Below are 21578 nucleotides of genomic sequence, written 5' to 3' on the forward strand. Positions count from 1 at the left end.
ACGAAAAAAAAATTAAAATGACAAGAAATGAATATAAATTGCAATTACAAAAGGTTTTGACAATACAAAGGAAAACATTTAGCTTGATTGGTTAGGTAAATCAACCTGCAACCGTCCATGACTGCAGTGCTATTCCTACCTGAAATAAGCACGAGTAGGGCGGTAATAGGTTGATCATATCCCTCAATATAAGAATAGTTTGACAATCTGTCACTGAATTTTTTTTTGTAAACGATGATAAAAATGAACATCTGGCTGAATACAAAAAATGTTTCATAACACTAAGTTGGGCCACAAATTGAGATACCATCTGAATGAACACCGAATGAGGAATGAGTTAACGTGAGGAATGGGAATAAAGCAACATGAGGAATGGGAATGCCGTCAAAAAGGGAATAGGAATAGATAAAAACCTTAACAGATTATGAAGGAAAAAAGTCTACCAGAAATTACATCAAAGAGAAATAATTGAACATCAATTGAATTAAAATTGATGTGGGAGCGAGAATACCCGGTGAATGACAGTTGAAAACAGCGAGTCTACGAGGAAGTGTGAATAAATTCTACATGAAAATCAATACAAATTAACTAATAGCTAAAAACCTTAATGAATATTTCTCCCCCTCAGTGTTGACATTAGAATTTCACCTGAGAGAACGTCACTGCAACCTATCAACAAGTTCAATTGACACAACAATTGCTTATTCAACATAAATGTGGGCACTAAGAGTTGACTTAAAATGTCTCGCTAAAAACTTGACTGAAAACTACCAAGATAATCGAAATCTATTTAAAACACTAGAACCACAAGTTCTCATTGAACTAATTCAGTTACAGCATCGTACTTTATTGGTGTAGAAGTTAACGCTTCCAGTCGCTTCAGAAATGTCACAAACGTGAAGGCAGAAAAAGAAGTAATTTTTATCAATAATCACGAATAAAATGAGTAAAAGCTAAGTCTATCCATCACTTTGGACCATAAATATGGATAAAATCAGAGATTGTAGTAACAAGCTAAGCGCTGCCTAGAAAGTCACGTAAAAGGAGAGGGTCTCAGACAGTCATTTGCTCGTTGCATCCATACGCATTGTTAAGTAAATAAAATATCACAAAGATTAAAATTAATGGTCTTTTTAAGGGCTAGGATTTCATATCAGGGTAAAATTGCATTTAATGAAAGGCTAAAATGAAATCTAATTTAAAACCATAAGTAGAACAGATGCACTCGCACCTCGGAGAGTTCTAATTCTAAGTATTAGATGCCTAAAAACGATCTGATCATCGGTCTTTGGAATTTTGATTTCGCCTGCGCCTTTTATATCTCCTCACGGCGGGAGCTAATATTTCTGGAGGAGACCCGCCATCTAATAACCTCTTCCGTGACCTGGTCAAAATGGGCTCAAAGACTGTGTATCTTGGAGCCAAAGGGTAGCGGGCACTTTGGTCCGCAGCTGAATGTTTGTATCCGGTATTTCGTGAAGCGGAATGGTAACCGCTCGAGAACTCGTTCGAGGGAAGAGCTCCACTGGCACCAGAGAAACTAATCTCAGCTGCAAATAATTGCCGCTTTATGATCTTGGGTTCACGAGGCTCCGACTCATTGTCAGCCAAAAAGCCACTAAAATCCAGGCGCTGTTTAGGGCTTCGAGGAAGGAACTTCTTGCCATTTAGTTCAAATCCCTGAACGAATTTCGCTCCTCGTATTTGGGACGCCAGTGCAGCATAAATTTCATCGTCGTTTGCTGCGTTGCTGTTGTTACGGGATGGAACCGTAGACGAAGGCGCGGATTTAGGCAGTTGCGGGACCCGGCCGACGAAAGAAGACGTGTTAATATCTTCCATGCTGGCCCGTCCATGGAATCTGGCCAGACTTTGGCTGTTGAAATAAGTCGGAGCAACAGGAGGTAGGCCGTTGAACGGCGCAACGAAAGTTCGGGAAGAAGCGCCGGCGATTTCTTTCATCAGGTAAGTTGAACTCAGGGTGTTCACCCGCCTCACCCGCGTTGATGACAAATACCGAGCCGCCGAAAATCTACATCTCTCTTGGGCTACGGCGAGGTCATCGACCAAATTTTGGGTGTTTGGGAGGGTGGGCCGTCGCAAGCTAGGGAGCTCCATGGCGAGAGGGTTGACGAATTCATCGAACTGCATCCACGGATGCTCGAGGACGTCTTTCGTGAAAGGACGATCTGCAGGATCAACCGCCAGGAGTTCTGGAAAAATTCGTCCGGTTAATTTCGTGGAAGCGAATGAATTTCCGACACAATATTTCTGGGTTGGAAAGAAGGATTGAGAATAATTCAGCACAGTGACATGGAGTAGAGATAAAAGAGTGAAAATATGTTTAGTGAATAACATGAAAACATGAATGAAGCGTATATAAAAATAGTAAATAACATATGTTAAATAATATTTAATTTATATCATAGCAAATTTCATTAATTAGATGATTTTAGGAATAGATTTGAACTCACCCTGCACGAGGCTTCGAACGGACGAGTTTACGTTTTCCCAGGCCTCCTCGTCGAATCTGAAGTCCCCAGCCAATATTTTGGCGAGGGGACTGGCGGTGCCTTCGAAGGGGTGCTTGCTCGACACCATCAGGTACTGCAAACACAGTAACTAGTTAGATAGTGTTGCTAGTGTTAGCTAGTGTTACTAGTGTTAGCTAGTGTTAGCTAGTGTTAGCTAGTGTTTGCTAGTGTTTGCTAGTGTTGCTAGTGTTACTAGTGTTACTAGTGTTAGCTAGTGTTAGCTAGTGTTTGCTAGTGTTAGCTAGTGTTAGGTAGTGTTAGGTAGTGTTAGCTAGTGTTAGGTAGTGTTAGGTAGTGTTGCTACAATTGTTATACCCTGAAAAGTAACTAAGTTATAAGTAAATAAGACAACTTTCGAAATTGGGAAAAAGATAGAATGTAGAATTTAAATCATGAGACATAACATAACATAAAATAGTGATGTCGGCGCTGATGAGTAGGCCTGATGTGGCCTGTCGCCGATTCTTGTACTTTTCAGGAATTGTTCACAGAAGATCTAAAATCAGGTCCATTGAACGAATATTTTCAAGACTGACGTTAGTTTAGTTTGAAATAGCTACTAGACTTCCACCGGGTTCGATGCGGTGCTAGGCATTTCTCCATAGCTTTAACTAGTCTGTTCTTGAACGCGTTTATAATCGGAGCGTCAACGATGTTACAATAAGTACCTAACAACAATATTTTTGTCACTAATAATAACAACACAAATTGTAACAAAAATAATTGTAAATTCTTATTAATTATAATCAATTCGCAACTCACCAACATGACGCCCAGACTCCACATGTCACAAGCCCGCGGGTCCGCTAGTGCAGCCTGCGGGCGACTTCTCTTGGACGGCAGCAAGGCGGCCACATTACGCTTCCTCTTGCCGCTGTACACGTCCGAGTATCCTTCACCGGCATCCTTCTTACGCTCCTCCAGATAATCTTTTATTAATTCGGGAGCCGCGAAGCTGAGGGTAAAGTTAGCCGGCGCGCGGACCGCAGACTCTGCGCCAGGGCCCGCTGAGTCTGCGTCGGGGAAGTGCTTGCACGCGAACCCGAAATCTATTATTTTAACAGACCCATTCAGCGGATCCAGCATCACGTTCTGGAAACAGAATCAAATATTATAAATAAAGTAAGGTATAAGATTGATGTTAGTTGGTAGTTTCGTACTATTTAAGGCAGTGGCGTCGTAAAATCAAACATTATGCATTATTCCCATGACTATAATTAGTTGTTTAATTATATATTCTAACGTAGCCAAATATTTCATTGATATTTTTTAAACTTTATATGACAAGAGGACATTTATTTCGAGTGAGATACGAAGTCAAATAAATATTGTCGGGGAAGTACGACATCAAAAGAGGTTGGCCAATAAATGGCGCCTTTCTTTCTCCAATAAATGGCCGACAGAGAAGAAAATACCAATGCATAGCATTTATGGCGCAGTAAACTTAAGGACATATAACTTACCTCAGGCTTGAGGTCTCGGTGAGCAATGTTGAGTGTGTGGAGGTGATCGACCGCGACGCAGATTTTTTCGAATACGTCGCGTATTTTCATCTCAGTTGTTTCGGCGTTACGGTGAAGGTACGAGCGCAGGTCTTCACCAGCCACCAGCTCCGTGACGATGTAGGAAAACGCCTGGGCAAATTACGGAGAAATAGGAAGTGAAAATTGCTGACGGTGGAATAGGAGTAGTGATGGTGAAATAGGAGTGATGACGGTGGAATAGGAGTGATGATGGTGGAATAGGAGTGATGATGGTGGAATAGGAGTGATAACGGTAGAATAAGTGATGACGTTGGAATAAGAGTTATGACAAAAGAATTCCAGTGATAAAGATGGACAACAGAGAAACATGAATAATTCCATAAAAATATTAATGGTAGCAATTTAATAGGAGTGATTAAACAACAATAGATGTGATGTCACTGGATGTACAAGTACATGAACATGACGGCAATGACTGCTGAGGTATGATGAGGTATGACCGAACCTGGCAGAATATTTAATGCAGGCAGAGTGCAGCATCAATAAATTATTATACTCAAAAATTAATTATTATATTAATTTATTGTTATAATGGTTCATTTCAACAGAAAACATCTCACGCCACAAATGCCGCGAAGTTCCCTGGCATATCAGGTATTCGTGTTACTCTAAAGCAAGATAAAAGAGAAAATGTTCCTACACTCACCATATCTTGAATAAAGTCGATGAACTTGATTATTGAGTGATGCCCCTGAGCTGATGTCAGCATTTGGACCTCCATGGAGCAATCGAGAGCCCGAGGTACCACCTTGACGGCGTAAGTTTGGCTGGTACGCGTGCTGGTACGCGTGCTGGTACAGCGCAGCACCAGGCCGCTTGAACCTTGGCCTATGGCGGGCTCGTTGAAGTCAATTGCGTACTTCTGGAAGAACGCCGATATCTGCGGGGTAAAAAGAGGGTTATGGAGGAGGGTTAAGGGTAGACGAGTGTTAAAAAAAGGTTATGAAGATGCTTATGGAGGGACTTATGGAGTGGGGTTAAGGATTGACGAGGATTAAAAGAGGGTTATGGAGTGTGATCAAGGAACATGAGTAAAAGAGGGTTACGGAGTGGGGTTAAGGATGGGCGAGGATTAAAAGAGGGTTATGGAGTGGGGTTAGAGCGGTGGCACACGTTATAATAAGAGACATGAGGAAGAGACAAGAGATGTTGAGTATATTGCAACCACAAGATCGCTGAACAGCGTGTTTGTTGGGAACATGTTTCACGGGCACAGGCTACAGTACTACAAAACAAGGCACAGTAGTAAGGTACAGAACACTTTACTACACAACAAGGTGCAGTAGTACACAACAAGGTACACTAGTACAGAACAAGGTACAGTGGTGAAGCACAGTACTACACAACAAGGCACAGTAGTGAAGTCCAGTACACTTTACTACACAACAAGGCACAGTAGTACTAGATAACAAGGTACAGTACACAGTACCACACAAGGTACAGTACTACACAACAAGGCACAGTACTCGATGTACTCACGCCAGCAGCAGCGACGACGCTGAGGTCTCGCACGCAGGGCGCGGCGCGTCTCGTGGTCGCGTGCAGCACGACGGCCTCCAGGGCGACACCCGCTGGTGAGTGCTGGTAGTTCTGGGGGTGGTGACGTGGTGTTAGTGGTGTTAGTGGTGGCATTAAAGTTACTGATGACGGTAACGTAGGTGTGTTATAATTAGCGTAGACTTAGTGATAGATATGCTCAAAAATTGTTACAATCTTGGGCTTAGAACGAATTATATATAACAATAATGAAATATTTTTTCATGAAACAATAAGTAAACTACAACGAGAAATTCCCCAGGAAATAAACACAATATAGCAATAAAATATTACACGTGAAGTGGTCTCACTTTGAACCAACGAGGGTAATTAAGACAGATTGAACCATTATAATAATATCAAACTGAAGGTGGTTTCTCACTTTGAACCAGATGTGTCGGAGTCCGTCCATCTCGAGCGTGGTCATGACGAGGTCCTTACACGTGAAGTTACGATGAAAATTAGCCACGTCGTCGTCCCTGTAGAGGACCGGCACAAAGGGCGGCCTCACGCGGCGGGCGCTTAGGGCAGCCCAATCCATGCCCTGTGTCGTTAAAATACGTTATTGATGGTATATTTTACGTTATTGATGGAATATTTTACGTTATTACTGCACTGCTTTACGTTATTGGCACACAGCTTTACGTAACAGCTTTACGTTATCGACGCATTTCTTTATGCTACTAGTACAAGTTGTCACGATCACCAAAAAGAAAGTCATTCGAGCAAAATAATTCAATTCAGAAAAAATCGACCAAAAACAACGCTTGGCCCACGACAAGTTCTTAACATAAAGTTATATGAACGTTTAGAGTTAAGAACTCGCCTCAAAGAAGGGATGGTTCTTCAGTTCTGCGGCCCCATTGTTATAGCCCAGCCGCTGGGTCTGGTCCCGCGCGATGAGCCTGGAGATGAAGTCTGCAGCCTTCGGGGACAGCGAAGGAGGCATCTGCACCTCCAGAGACAGGATGCGTCTGTAGGATCACAGCAGGAGTTCATGATAGAGGCGGTGGTAAGGTTTGATTAGGGTATGAGAAACTAGTGGGTTAAGTGACCGACCAATTAGGGCATGAGGAACTAGTGGGCTAAGTGACCGATAAATCAACTATGATGGGTTTAGTCTTTGTCTATGATTGGCATAATAATGTTCTAATGTTGGTGTAACATTGCTGTCAAATTATGAAAATGCAAGAGCAATTTTCTGAGTGATTCAAGTATGCGATAACAGCTCAGGCGTTCGAAATCTCAACCCCAATACTCCCACAGTAACCCCAACACCCCCAGTAACCCCAACACCTCCAGTAACCCCAACACCCCAGTAACCCCAACACCCCCAGTAACCCCAAAACCCCAACACCTCATCAACGCACCGAGCAAGCTTGGCGTTTCCGTCATTATTCAAATCCTATGTAAATAATATCTACATTATAGCCATTTAATTTACTACAATAAAACTTAATAATATCAACAATATTTGCCACTAATAACACTGAATAATATCATGAATATTTGGCGCTAATAGGACTTAATATCAACAATCTGTGCCACTAATAAATCAGAATAATATCAATAATATTGAACAACAACAAGACTGAATAATATCAACAATCTATGCAAGTAATAAGACTGAATAATATCAACAATACTTGCCACTAATAAGAGTGACTAATATCAACAATATTTGCCACTAATAACACAGAATAATATCAACAACATTTGCCACTAATAACACTGAATAATATCAAGAATATATAACAAGACTCACGGCGTGCAGCTTCTCGACGGCCAGGACCATCTCCCCCACGTAGAAGCGCGTGTGGTCTTCGCTCATTTGTCCTCCGCGATTAAAATGGAAAAATAATTCGCCCCCTTGGATGAAGTCTGCTCAGAGCAACACAAAGTTAATTTCTGATTATGAGCAACTACGTGAACATTGAACAGTGTATACTGTATATAAGAATGAACCGTATATACTGGCACAGCTTAGGAACATAACAATGAACAGTATATATGCACTGGCACAGTTCAGCTAGAGAACATGACAATATACCAACAATAAAGAAGCCAGTAAATATTTACGACACCACAAATACTTGGATCTTATCGCTATAATCTACTAAGTAGGTAGATTATAGTCTAGGACTAGGTAAATTATAGTCAAAGACTAGGTATATTATAGTCAAAACGACTTGGATGTCATCGCTATATAATCTATTTACAGTCTACGCAAAGAACATTTTCAGTTCAGTTCATCTAGAACAAGTTTAGCCGTATCACCCACAGCACCCTTATGAATTAAGCTGTTACCTATGACTATGACCCACACCACTTTCAGCACCCACCCATGACCTAATTATGACCCTATCACTCACCCATCACGACCCCATGACTCGCCCATAACCCCATGACTCACCCACATGGTGGGATTCTAGGGCTAGCGTTGGGCTGGGTCGGTGCCCACCCATAACCCCCATCACCCATGACCCACCCATCACCCCATCACCCAAGACACTCACCCATCACCCCACCACACATGACACTTACCCATCACAAGATAGAGGAAAAGTTCGTCCTGGAAAGCATATTTGAGTTGAGCGAAGGAAGGATCGTCCTGCAGCAGACGGAGGACCTGCAGCTCTGTGTAGGCGTGCTCCACGGCCTTGGTCCGCTGCAGCAGGACGCACTTCCTCACCACCTTCATGGCGTAGGTCTTGCCTACGTCAGCACCAGTCATCTTCCTCACCAGGAACACCGTGCCGTATGCTGCACACAACATATGNGGACTATGGTATTCCTACCAGGTAACGGGGACTATGGTATTCCTACCAGGTAACGGGGACTATGGTATTCCTACCAGGTAACGGGGACTATGGTATTCCTACCAGGTAACGGGGACTATGGTATTCCTACCAGGTAACGGGGACTATGGTATTCCTACCAGGTAACGGGGACTATGGTATTCCTACCAGGTAACGGGGACTATGGTATTCCTACCAGGTAACGGGGACTATGGTATTCCTACCAGGTAACGGGGACTATGGTATTCCTACCAGGTAACGGGGACTATGGTATTCCTACCAGGTAACGGGGACTATGGTATTCCTACCAGGTAACGGGGACTATGGTATTCCTACCAGGTAACGGGGACTATGGTATTCCTACCAGGTAACGGGGACTATGGTATTCCTACCAGGTAACGGGGACTATGGTATTCCTACCAGGTAACGGGGACTATGGTATTCCTACCAGGTAACGGGGACTATGGTATTCCTACCAGGTAACGGGGACTATGGTATTCCTACCAGGTAACGGGGACTATGGTATTCCTACCAGGTAACGGGGACTATGGTATTCCTACCAGGTAACGGGGACTATGGTATTCCTACCAGGTAACGGGGACTATGGTATTCCTACCAGGTAACGGGGACTATGGTATTCCTACCAGGTAACGGGGACTATGGTATTCCTACCAGGTAACGGGGACTATGGTATTCCTACCAGGTAACGGGGACTATGGTATTCCTACCAGGTAACGGGGACTATGGTATTCCTACCAGGTAACGGGGACTATGGTATTCCTACCAGGTAACGGGGACTATGGTATTCCTACCAGGTAACGGGGACTATGGTATTCCTACCAGGTAACGGGGACTATGGTATTCCTACCAGGTAACGGGGACTATGGTATTCCTACCAGGTAACGGGGACTATGGTATTCCTACCAGGTAACGGGGACTATGGTATTCCTACCAGGTAACGGGGACTATGGTATTCCTACCAGGTAACGGGGACTATGGTATTCCTACCAGGTAACGGGGACTATGGTATTCCTACCAGGTAACGGGGACTATGGTATTCCTACCAGGTAACGGGGACTATGGTATTCCTACCAGGTAACGGGGACTATGGTATTCCTACCAGGTAACGGGGACTATGGTATTCCTACCAGGTAACGGGGACTATGGTATTCCTACCAGGTAACGGGGACTATGGTATTCCTACCAGGTAACGAGGACTATGGTATTCCTACCAGCATGTCTGTCACGGTAACAGTTTTTGGACACTGGTAACACCGTCTTATCTGTCGCGACGCTAAAACGTTACCCAAGGCTACACGAGACATGTAATACATGAACTCAGTTACACACACAATCATTCATGTATAAATGAATAAAAATATTCACTCACCACCACTGCCGAGCTGCTTGAGTGCCTTGAAGTGAGTTACATCCACGTAGTCAGCGCTCATTTTGCTGTCTGTAAATGAAATAATCAATTAAATATACATGAATTAGAATTTTTGTATTAGATATAAATACAAAGTCAATTAATTGGTGACATAAATGCATTCAGACACACAGCTCTACAAACAGGCTGCTACGCAGTCAATATACAAGAATAAACAGTTCCAATAATTCATATATTAATATGAATACTAAAATACATGCGATACTTATAAAAAATAAAAAATTAATAATAATAAAGGGAAATCGAAGTATAAGAGAAAAATAAATTATGAAAATGAAGGGAGAAACGATTGTTAGGAGAGGCGAATTATGGCATTGAAAAGAAGACGCAATTAAAGAGGAGATAAAAATGAGAAGAAGGATGTACAGAAGCAGAAGTAATACGGCCTATAGTCCTATACGATATAGAGACGATATAGAAATGGAGGATAAATGTAGAATCCTTGAACGGTTCCTATGCCTCTCCCTTCGCTGCTACGTCCAAGGGCGATGGACATGTGAAGCAACTCGAGATAAACCGCGTAGAACGAAAGATAACGAGAGTGATAACGCAGCGTGAGAGTGACGCTAGCGTGAGAGTGACACCAGCGTGATGGCCTCAGACTGCACATAGCATGACAAGTGTGATTGGTAGCTGTGCAGTGGTGCAGGGTCCCACTAGGTCTTGACGAATTTTATGAAGTGTTACCTAGCACAAAAAAACTCAAGTGTGACAAAGTGTCAAAGAGTGTGATAAAGTATTAATGAGTGTCAGAAAGTAGTATTAATGAGTGTGTCACAACTGTCACTAGGTGTGTCCTAAGCATTGTAGTGTCACAAGTGTCACTAGGTATGTCCTAAGCATTGTAGTGTCACAAGTGTCACTAGGTGTGTCCTAAGCTGTGCAGTGTCACAAGTGTCACTAGGTGTGTCCTAAGCTGTGTAGTGTCACAAGTGTCACTAGGTGTGTCCTAAGCTGTGTAGTGTCACAAGTGTCACTAGGTGTGTCCTAAGCTGTGTAGTGTCACAAGTGTCACTAGGTGTGTCCTAAGCTGTGTAGTGTCACAAGTGTCACTAGGTGTGTCCTAAGCTTTGTAGTGTCACAAGTGTCACCGCGTATCACGTGTGACGAGGTGTCGGCAGCGCTACGCTCCGCTGACGCCTGAGAGTTACGCAAGCTGAGCGAGCTGAGTGGTGATGTGGTGTGGTGATGTGGTGTGTTGTGGTGACGATGTGGTGTGGTGGTGACGGTGTGGTGTGGTGGTATGATGGTAGTGGCGATATGGAGGTAAAGTGGTAGTATTGACGTAGTAATGGCTAAGGTAATGGTAACGTAATGGTAACGTTGATGAGAATCACAAGGTAATAAGACCTCCGGCGATAGTTTTAAGAGTACACTTATTTCCACACACAAGCCAGCACTCACACAGCCTGTATATATTCACCAGACACTCAATCAGGAACTGTATGAGCATACAAACACGTTTTGTCGGTATGTGTGTGTGTATGTGTGAACGCACTTCGGAAACGTTCACTTTCATTCAGGTCAATCGTGCTGCTCTCATGAGTGAATGTGACTTTCATGTTTCTCGCTCCGCATTCATTAACACATTCACATGCATGTTGTATACACATGAATAGTGTATTAAATGTACCTGCAACGACGAGTTAACACGCGCACGCCATACAGCAACGAGGTCACGTATACATTGAGTGCCTTGAGTTCTCAGGCGTTCGGGGTAAATGTAGAAAATTTGGGGTAAATATAAAGGATATGGAGTAACAATGAGAATATAGGCTACAGCCTGGATAACATTTATGCAGCTCACGTAGCGAAGACATAGCGCCGACATACCGCCCACATGACAGCAACATAGGCTTACATAGCGCATATATAACAGCAACATAGGGCCGACATAGCGTGGACATAGTGCGGACATAGCGCGGACATAGCGCGGACATAGCGCGGACATAGCGCAGACATAGTGCGGACATAGCGTGGACATAGCGTGGACATATCGTGGACATAGCGTGGCCATAGCGTGGACATAGCGCAGACATAGCGCGGACATAGCGTGTACATAGCGCGGACATAGCGTGTACATAGCGCGGACATAGCGTGTACATAGCGCGGACATAGCGTGTACATAGCGCGGACATAGCGCGGACATAGCGCTGACATAGTGCGGACATAGCGCAGACATAACGCGGACATAGCGTGGACATAGCGCAGACATAGCGCGGACATAGCGTGTACATAGCGCAGACATAGCGTGTACATAGCGCGGACATAGCGTGTACATAGCGCAGACATAGCGTGTACATAGCGCGGACATAGCGTGTACATAGCGCAGACATAGCGCGGACATAACATATACAGGTCAGTGGGCCGCATTGATTGACCTGCCGCCGCGTCCTAGTTTGACGGCAAGTAATACGGCAGCTAATGTCGGTCACATGTTACGATGTCCTTACGACGTCGTAACCCAAACAGCAACCAAACTCAAAGCTTTGGTCTTCATCGTAAGTTCTGACCGTAAGTCTGTCTGTGCAACAGTAAATTTCCGACGCCTTTGCTTTCCAAAGTTGGCACAAAAAATTAGTTCGATCGAAAATGCCGTAGGCAGCAAATGTATGTACACACCTACACCTGTACAAGACTTCAATGTACAGGGCACAGCAGCTGTGTGCATCTACACCTGTACACGACTATACAGGGGACAGCAGCATACACCTGTACACGCCTGTACAGAGCACAGCTGGTGCAGCTATCGAGGTCAAGCTGCAGTTGGCATCAGCGTATGCATCTGCACAAGACAGCGTGTATCTCTTTACTTATTTCTCTCCTTCTCTCTCTCTCACTCTCTCTCTCTTTCTCTCTCTCTCTTTCTCTCTCTCTCTCTCCCTTTCCTGCAAATTCCGTCATGTAGGTGTTTGTTTTGTAGGTGTATGTTATGTAGGTGCATGCTATGTAGGTGTATGTTATGTAGGTGCATGTTAATGATGTTATGTAGGTGTATGACTATGTTATCTAGGTGTATGTTATGTAGTTGTAGGTATGTTATGTAGGTGTATGTTATATAGGTGCATGTTATCTACGTGCATGTTATCTAGGTGCATGTTATGTAGGTGTATGTTATGTAGGTGCATGTTATGTAGGTGCATGTTATCTAGGTGTATGTTATGAAAGTGTATGTTGTGTGGTACATTCGGGTTTGATATGTTAGATTAATATAAACGAGCTTCAAAACTTTGTTAAAAAAATAAAAATTAATATCATCAGGTATTTATTTTGTGTTAAATTGTGAATGAATTAAATATCAAATAAAAAATAAATATCAGAAGTCTGGTACTACTTGAAAAAAAATAAGAACAGGCAACTAGTACCAGACATCTATCAAGTAGTGCCAGACATCTGTCAACTAGCACCAGACATCTAATAAGTAGTGCCAAACATCTGTCAACAAGTACAAGACATCTGTCAACATGTACAAGACATCTGTCAACTAGCACCGGACATCTGTCAACTGGTACCAGTCATCTGTCAACTAGCACCGGATATCTGTCAACTAGTACCAGTCATCTGTCAACTAGTACCGGACATCTGTCAACTAGCACAAGACATCTGTCAACTAGCACCAGACATCTGTCAACTAGCACCAGTCATCTGTCAACTAGCACCAGACATCTGTCAACTAGCACCAGTCATCTGTCAACTAGTACCAGACATCTGTCAACAAGCCCAAAACATCTGTCAACTAGCACTAGACATCTGTCAACTAGAACCAAACATATGTCAACTTGTACCAGACATATGTAACCTAGTACCAGTCATCTATCAACTAGCACCAGACATCTGTCAACTAGCACAAGACATCTGTCAACTAGCACCAAACATCTGTCAACTAGCACCAGACATATGTCAACTTGTACCAGACATATGTAACCTAGTACCAGTCATCTGTCAACTAGCACCAGACATCTGTCAACTAGCACAAGACATCTGTCAACTAGCACCAAACATCTGTCAACTAGCACCAAACATCTGTCAACTAGCACCAGACATATGTCAACTAGCACCAGACATCTTTCAACTAGAACCAAACATATGTCAACTAGAACCAAACATCTGTCAACTAGTGCCAGACATCTGTCAACTAGAACCAAACATCTGTCAACTAGTACCAGACATCTGTCAACTAGTGCCAGACATCTGTCAACTAGCACCAGACATCTGTCAACTAGTACCAGACATCTGTCAAAAGTCACGTAAGCAACACGTATAACGAAGATAAGGCTGACGCGATATCAAACCGTGTCAGAATTCCGAGGAAAAAGCCTAGAACCTAAGCCCGACTATGGGCAATAAAAATGACGTTGCAATTTAGATGAAAACATGCGCGATAAGAAAGATACCCATAAATTACCTAGAACTCTAATTTCGTCTTCGATAACAGAATGAAATCGTTTGCCAAACATGATAAATATTTTCCATTTGTTCCTGCTTCAGTTATACTTTTTCCCTCTTGGACTTCGTACCTTTCTTCATCGCCTTTTTGTAACTCTTCTTGATTTACTGCACTATTCCCTTCCAACTCTTCAATCTTTTTGCTCTCTCCTCATTTATACTTCTTCTCCCCTCTCACTCCCTCTCCCCTCTCACTCCCTCTCCCCTCTCACTCTCTACCCCCTCTCTCTGCCTCTTCCGCCCGGAAGTAGGAAGTGTACGGAAATGAGTGCCAGCACACGGAGGTTACACTTCCGCCCAAGTGAGCGTTTTGCATGGAAGACGTACACGGAGCACGTGCCCTCAAAAAAACGCACACACAGAGCACGTGTGCTGAAAAAACACACACACGGATCACGTACGCTGAAAAAGCGCACACACAGAGCACGTGTGCTGAAAAAACGCACACACGGATCACGTACGCTTAAAAAACGCACACGCAGAGCACGTGTACATGGTCGAGCGTTTTGCGTGTGGTGCATGAAGTGCTAAGCTGTGCGTGTAGAAGTATGAAGTGTTCCGAGCGTTGCGTGTTGTGTGACAGCAATGCAGGAAGCGGAGTATCTCTAGTGTGCCTACGCTGCAGTGCTGGCAGTCAGCATTGCTGTCACTGCCCTGCCAGAAGTGACAGCAATAGAAAACAATAGTGACGGTAAATGTTATGACAACAGTGATTGCGAAAGTAATGGCAATGCCTACTGTCCTACAGTGATGATATGGAGACAGTGATAGCAATAATGCTATCCATACAGGTTGCCACACAGGTGTGTGGCATGCATGCCACACACACCTGTGTGGCATGCATGTGTTACAGAGCTGCCATATGTAGTGTCAGCAAAAGATGGCAATATAGTTCTAGGAATTCAATAAGAAAATAGTAATTATAGGCAAATATTTGGGTATTTCTTGACTAATATGTCTCAAGATAATTATTTAAATGTTTCATATTTATTATGTGGAAAATTCTTAGAGAAACTATTGTCAGGAATTTAGGATTACTATATACGGAAATATCTCAGGGTAACTATTGACAGGTTTTTAGTAGAAGAAAATCGGGAAAGTTTTCCAATAAAAGTCTTGGTAAGCTTCGTTTTCGTACACACGATGACGAACATTAGCGAAACCATCGTCATGGCAACGTCCTTCACCAAGGTCAGGTTTGTTTACATCGAACATGAGCGTAAACAACATAGAACTAAAAGCAATTTAGAGCGTCTACATAAAATTCTATTTCAGATATCGAGTGAAAATTTTATAATTAGTAAATGTAAGCCATCAAAATGTGGTAATTATCTACCGTACCTGCAGCCGAAGGTAATCCCAGATACCTTCAATATATATAATGAAAATACTTTAAAAGATTTTGTTTCAAATCTACTCTCATATAGGTACTTTAATTTCACGTTAAAAGAGCGCGGCGTTATTAGTATTTTTTCGTATTTTCTTCTATATATCGACGTAGAGTGGGAGTTTGGTAGGGCGGTGAGTGGGATGAGGGGGATGAGGGGGATGAGGAGGATGAGAGGGGAGGAGAAGGGCAAAGGTTGCCATGGTTACGGTTGTGACGTGATAGCAAAATCTTTCCCTCAAAAATAATTTTTAATAACTATTCATAAATAAAAATATAACGCGTCGACTCTGAGAATTTATCTTCCCAGACTAACCCCACAACTAATCCCACCACGAAGAGGGGTTCAAAAAACCCCACCCACAAAATCGACAATCCGCATCCTCATGAGGAAGAACGAACTCTATTTTTCCACGAATCCTCATTCCTCGTAAGCCGCTTTTCCCCACCGTGCAAACCTAGCCCCATAACTGAGCCCCGTTACCCCACAACAGTCTGAGGAATGGGGGTGTAGGGGGAGGTGGAGGGAGGATCTTTCAGAGTAAGGAAAATTCCCCAAAATCGAGCTTCGTTCTGGGAGCTAACCCCTCATTCCCCAACCCCAAGGGAATGGGGTTTTCGTGCCCTTTACAGCAACTCTAGCGATCACGAACAAATGCATCAACACATGAACAATAATTATATAGTAACAAATTAAATAGCTTCACAATAATATCTGGCAACATAATGTACAATACTGTAATGCAATATAATGTACAATACCTAATAATACCAAACAATACAATAGTTTGATGAGAAAGGGAGAGGGAAGTGAGTGGGAGTAAGAGGGAAGCGAGTGGAAGGGGAGGGAAGCGTGGAGGTGAGAGGGAAGCGAGTGGAGGGGAGAGGGAAGCGAGTGGAGGGGAGAGGGAAGCGAGTGGAGGGGAGAGGGAACCGAGTGGAGGGGAGAGGGAAGCGAGTGGAGGGGAGAGGGGAGCGAGTGGGAGTGAGAGGGAAGCGAGTGGGAGGGAGAGGGAAGCGAGTTAGAGGGAGAGGGACGCGAGTGGGAGCGAGTAAAAGGGAGATGGAAGGGAGAGGGAGAGGGAAGTGAGTGTGATGGAGGGGAAAGAGAATGGAATAAGTTAAGAGCGAGTCAAATGAATAAAAAACCAAGAGAAATGAATAAGAAATCGAGAGATAATGAAAAAATGAAAGTTCATATATGTAAAATTTCAAGGACAAGTAGGAATTTGTTTACTGCTAAGGCAAATTTATATCCTTCAGTTCTACAGGGTACTCACGGTCTGGAGTGACGGACAGCGACGGGTGAACTATTTTTCCAGTCAGTCTCTCGGGGTATTTTGGAGGCGTTATTTCTGACTTCCTCTTGGTTTCGTCCAAACATTCGACGACCTTAATTTCCAGTCCACTTTTGTAGTTCCAGGCTGGCTCCTCTTGTCCTTCTGGAGACATATTCAAATGCGTTGGGCGGCGGTCATTTGAACGATCGGGGATTGAAAGGGCAGAGTGGTTGACAGAGTTTATGGATTGTGGATTAACTTGGCCGGGAGTTGGGCCGACGACAGGTCTAGCTGCAGTACGAGGTCCTGCAGGTTTAGCCTGAGTTCTGTTATAAGAATGTTTACTGCAACAGTAAGGAGTTAGGCGTTTTCTGTTGCAAGATGGTGGTGTGCCAGAGGGACTTAGGATGATACTTGATGAAGCAGAAAGTGTATCAGATCCGAACGACGGAGAAGTCAAAGGCGTCGCAGGAGAACGGGTAATAGAATTTCGGCGCAATAAGAGAGTGGAAGGAAATATCACAGTCTCAGTACTCGAATTCATCGCATTTTCGTCTAATCCTATCGCGGCAGTGGAGGATTTCACCAAAGGAGAGGAAGGAAGAGCCCTACTTTTCATAGGTGTCGTCATTTTCTGCGGAGAGTTGATATCGCTATAGCGTCCGAAGTCGTCAGCAGAGCTAATGTCCGAAAATTTGTTAATGTACGGACTGTTGACTTTTGCTGGGGAATCAGCTATCACTTCTGGAACTTGTAGCCGAGAGGTGCTGGGAACAAGCTTTGCACTCGCTACCGTGGAAGAGGAGGATATTGCCAAAGGGGAAATAGGGAGAGCTCTGCTTTTCACTGGCGTCATCATTTTCTGCGGAGAGTTGATATCACTAAAGCGTCCATCATCAGCAGAGCTAATGTCCGAAAATTTGTTAGTGTATGGACTACGGACTTTCGCTGGAGGACCAGCAATAAGTTGAGGAACTTGTGGCCGAGTGTTGCAGGTAACAACCTCTATCTCGTTTGAATCTCGCGCAACGGTGCGAGCAGGAAATTGGGTCAAATCAATCACTTCTTGGACCTGATTATTGATACCCGCAGGTTGAGGTAGCGATGAGTATACCATTTCTAGAGGGCTACTACTGCGGGGTGGAAGGTATCTTGTAGAGGAAATGCTGGCATCTGCACGAGTAGCTTGCTCATCTGGCGAATAACTGAATGGGTTAACAACCATTCCTGGTAAATAGATTGGTGACTGTACATGCATATTCATGATATATTTTTGGGGAGTGATGGCAGCTGGCAACTGAACTGTTTGAGTCATTACAGGAAAACACATCGGTGACTGTACGTCTTGTTGAATTGCGCATTCTGTGTGCGCGGTTCTTATTTCAGATGAGACTGGAGAGTCGCTGACGCTGTTGCCCGCCGACCCGGACCTCACTGTACCGTAGCCGCTTGAGGCCACTGAAGATTCTGGCGTCTGCACGTTACTTCTTGGAGAAGAATCATTCGAGCACCTTAAGTGACTACGTACACTGTTTTCAACGGGAAGACTTGCAACTATCGGTGAAACTTCATCTTTTGGCTTACTGGTTGAATCTGAACCGGAGGATGCCACGCACTCCTCTTCTACCTCCTGATCGTCGCTCAGCTCGACAACTTCGATGTTGGAAGCAACACTCAGATCAACCACCTCGCTTTCTTCAACAATCTGAGTCCTACTGACACTTAGAAATCCTGAATTAGGGGACGCTACCGCGCAGTCTAACCATTCATGGAATCCATAAGGCTGACTGGAATGTCCAACAACTGATGAGTCTGACTGCGCCAGGAAAGCAGGGTTCAGAAGGTTCGGCGAGTTGTTCTGGCACTCGATGACAATATTGTTGGCCATGTTACAACCTAACCTACTGGCACCTTGGTAGTCATACACGACTTCCTCACGGCAGGGAGAAGCAATGCCGTCGTCCCTTGAAGTTTCCTGTCTAGAAACCTTCTCGCTTTGATGATCTTCGTGCGACTGTAGTTGACTTGGAGCGTCACTCGTAACACTAGTGACAGCGCTAGTGACGGCACTACTGCTACTAGCACCACACTTGAGACACACTTTGCAAGTTCTCTGGCTGCCGTCGGGACAGCTCAAGACGCGGGTAGTGCGGTACTCCTTATCGCAGTTGCACATACCAAGACCAGAATCCTTAGACTTAGAACTAAGGCTTTTCGGTTCGCTGGACATTTCGCCTGGACGATCGCAGATCCACACAGAGTTCAACTTTTAATACCGTCACACGTTCAATACAGGTTCGCTTTTCAGCAGCTCGCACTAAGTTTCACTTCAATGAAGGCACAATCGAAGACATACACGACGCAAATCACGCTTATACGAGGCGGCCCACGCGAAACGATGGCTCGGACTCAGCGAAAACAGGAATCTCTGCAAGAGAAAAAATGAATAATTAGTAGATATTATGCAAGTATCAAAGGAACTCACGTTAACATAAAATAGTAAATACAACTTCAACATGAGAAATGAATGCGTGAACGTACATCCTGCACCAGTGCTGAAAATTTCCAGTCAGCAATTAATTCCACAGTGCATGCCGAAGTACGTTCCCATTACAATTCATTGTTACAGTGTACAGTTAGAGAGCCCAGTTACAGAGCACAGTGACAACACCGTTACAGGGCACCGTTACAGTTACCCAGCACTGTCACAATGACACAAACCAGTAAAGAGTACCGTACAACGTTACAATGCTACGTTAAAGTGCACCGTTATAAATTACCGTCACACTACACCATTACAGTGCACCGTTACAGTTACCAACACTATTGCAGTACATCACTACAGTTACTCAGCACCGTTACAGTGCACAGTTACAAGGAATGCAGCAAGCGCCAGACGCTACACCGGCATTTCACTTTCTACGGCGAGTGTAACAGTAAAGGTGGGGGCGTGCGGGGGGTGAGGTTAGGGCTACCGGGGAGGGGGAGGTGTCTGCTACGAAGGAAGGCGAGGGGGGGGGAATGGGGAGGGTTGGCTTGGTTATTCAAAAAAGGTCATTGAATCACTACACTCAACACCATCTTATCAATGATGAGTTAGATGTTATTGAAGAACGTACAAGCAGTCTTGCAAACACACAAACCTACACATCCACTCACACAATGAATGCCAGCACCGTACACCCACCCAAGCACCAAAAACACACACACACATCACACCCCCACTCACACAACATACAGCCACATACCGTCCACACAAACACACAAGCCAAGTGTAAAAAAATCAACGCCGGCTTTAAAAAAAAACTAAGACCGAGCAGACGCCTCAGTCCCTAGGGGGGTGAACATGAGGGGGGTGGGAGGAGGGCATGAACATGAAGAGGGGTGGGGTGTGACATGAACATGGAGCTGCTGAACATGATCACGGAACATGTAACAGGTGAACAAGTGAAGCAACTGAACACGAAACAGACAATCATGAAGCAGCAACATGAACCTGTCTCTTATACACATCTAGATGTGTATAAGAGACAGCTTCAGCCCCGTTCCTCACAACCCCACCCCGGGGGAGCTATCGCCAACTCCATCCAACACAAATAACAACAAGAACACAAATAACAACAAGAATAGAAAAAATTTATCCATATAAATGAGATTTTCTAACGATATTCACACAGCTTCTGCGTTCTATTAGATAGCGAAAAACAGCACAAAATGCATTAATAAAAATGTTGTGGTAGAACAAGGAATGCATTATATGGATATGAACTGCAGCAGCACTAGTGCAGCAACACTAGTGGCAGCAGCACTAGTGGCAGCAGCCCTAGTGGCAGCAGCGCTAGTGGCAGCAGCACTAGTGGCAGCACTAGTGGCAGCAGCACTAGTGGCAGCAGCACTAGTGGCAGCACTAGTGGCAACACTAGTGGCAGCAGCACTAGTGGCAGCACTGCAGCTTTCTCTCGACTCCAGCGCTTCAAGATTTCACTTTCACCGACACAGCAGAACACATCAGGTGCACCACACATCAGGTGCACCACACATCAGGTGCACCACACATCAGGTGCACCACACATCAGGTGCACCACACATCAGGTGCACCACACATCAGGTGCACCACACATCAGGTGCACCACACATCAGGTGCACCACACATCAGGTGCACCACNNNNGACGGAAGTACGGAAAGTGAAGTGCAGTTGTGAGAAAGTGCGGACGGAAGTACGGAAAGTGAGGTGCAGTTGTGAGAAAGTGCGGACGGAAGTACGGAAAGTGAGGCGCAATAGAGGGGCATTGAGAAGTGAAGTATGGTGTTTTTGAGGGAAAGTGAATGGTGAATCAAGTCGCAGCAATAGTAAAGTGAGAAGTGAGGTGCAGAAGAAGAAAAGAAGGGTTCAGTAATGATGACTGAGGGGCATTTAAGGAATAATAATGAGAAGGCAAGAGAGGTGCAGTAGGAGAGAAGGCAGGCGAGGTGCAGTGATTGACAGTGAGGTGTAGTGAGGGGAAGTGAGGTGCAGAGAAGTGCAATAGTAGAGAAGGGAAGTGAGGTGTAGTGAGGGGAAGTGAGGTGCAGAGAAGTGCAATAGTAGAGAAGGGAAGTGAG

At 44.3% G+C, this 21578-nt stretch overlaps 1 protein-coding gene across 1 annotated transcript; it reads right to left on the bottom strand.

Annotated features, from left to right (window-relative positions):
- Positions 1-1046: 1046 nt before the first annotated feature.
- Positions 1047-19398, bottom strand: LOC108682819. The gene is made up of 13 exons (XM_018172060.2): positions 16976-19398; positions 9803-9871; positions 8159-8377; positions 7380-7495; positions 6985-7019; positions 6441-6588; positions 5997-6158; positions 5558-5668; positions 4725-4958; positions 3998-4168; positions 3297-3626; positions 2475-2607; positions 1047-2213 (listed from the first exon to the last, which is right to left on the bottom strand). The coding sequence occupies exons 1-13, from the start codon at positions 19203-19205 to the stop codon at positions 1279-1281; spliced, it is 4893 nt and encodes a 1630-aa protein (XP_018027549.1). The 5' UTR covers positions 19206-19398; the 3' UTR covers positions 1047-1278.
- Positions 19399-21578: the final 2180 nt, after the last annotated feature.

The sequence above is a fragment of the Hyalella azteca genome, unplaced genomic scaffold (genome assembly GCF_000764305.2).
Source record: "Hyalella azteca isolate HAZT.00-mixed unplaced genomic scaffold, Hazt_2.0.2 contig11482, whole genome shotgun sequence".
In the NCBI taxonomy this organism is placed as follows: Eukaryota; Metazoa; Arthropoda; class Malacostraca; order Amphipoda; family Hyalellidae; genus Hyalella; species Hyalella azteca.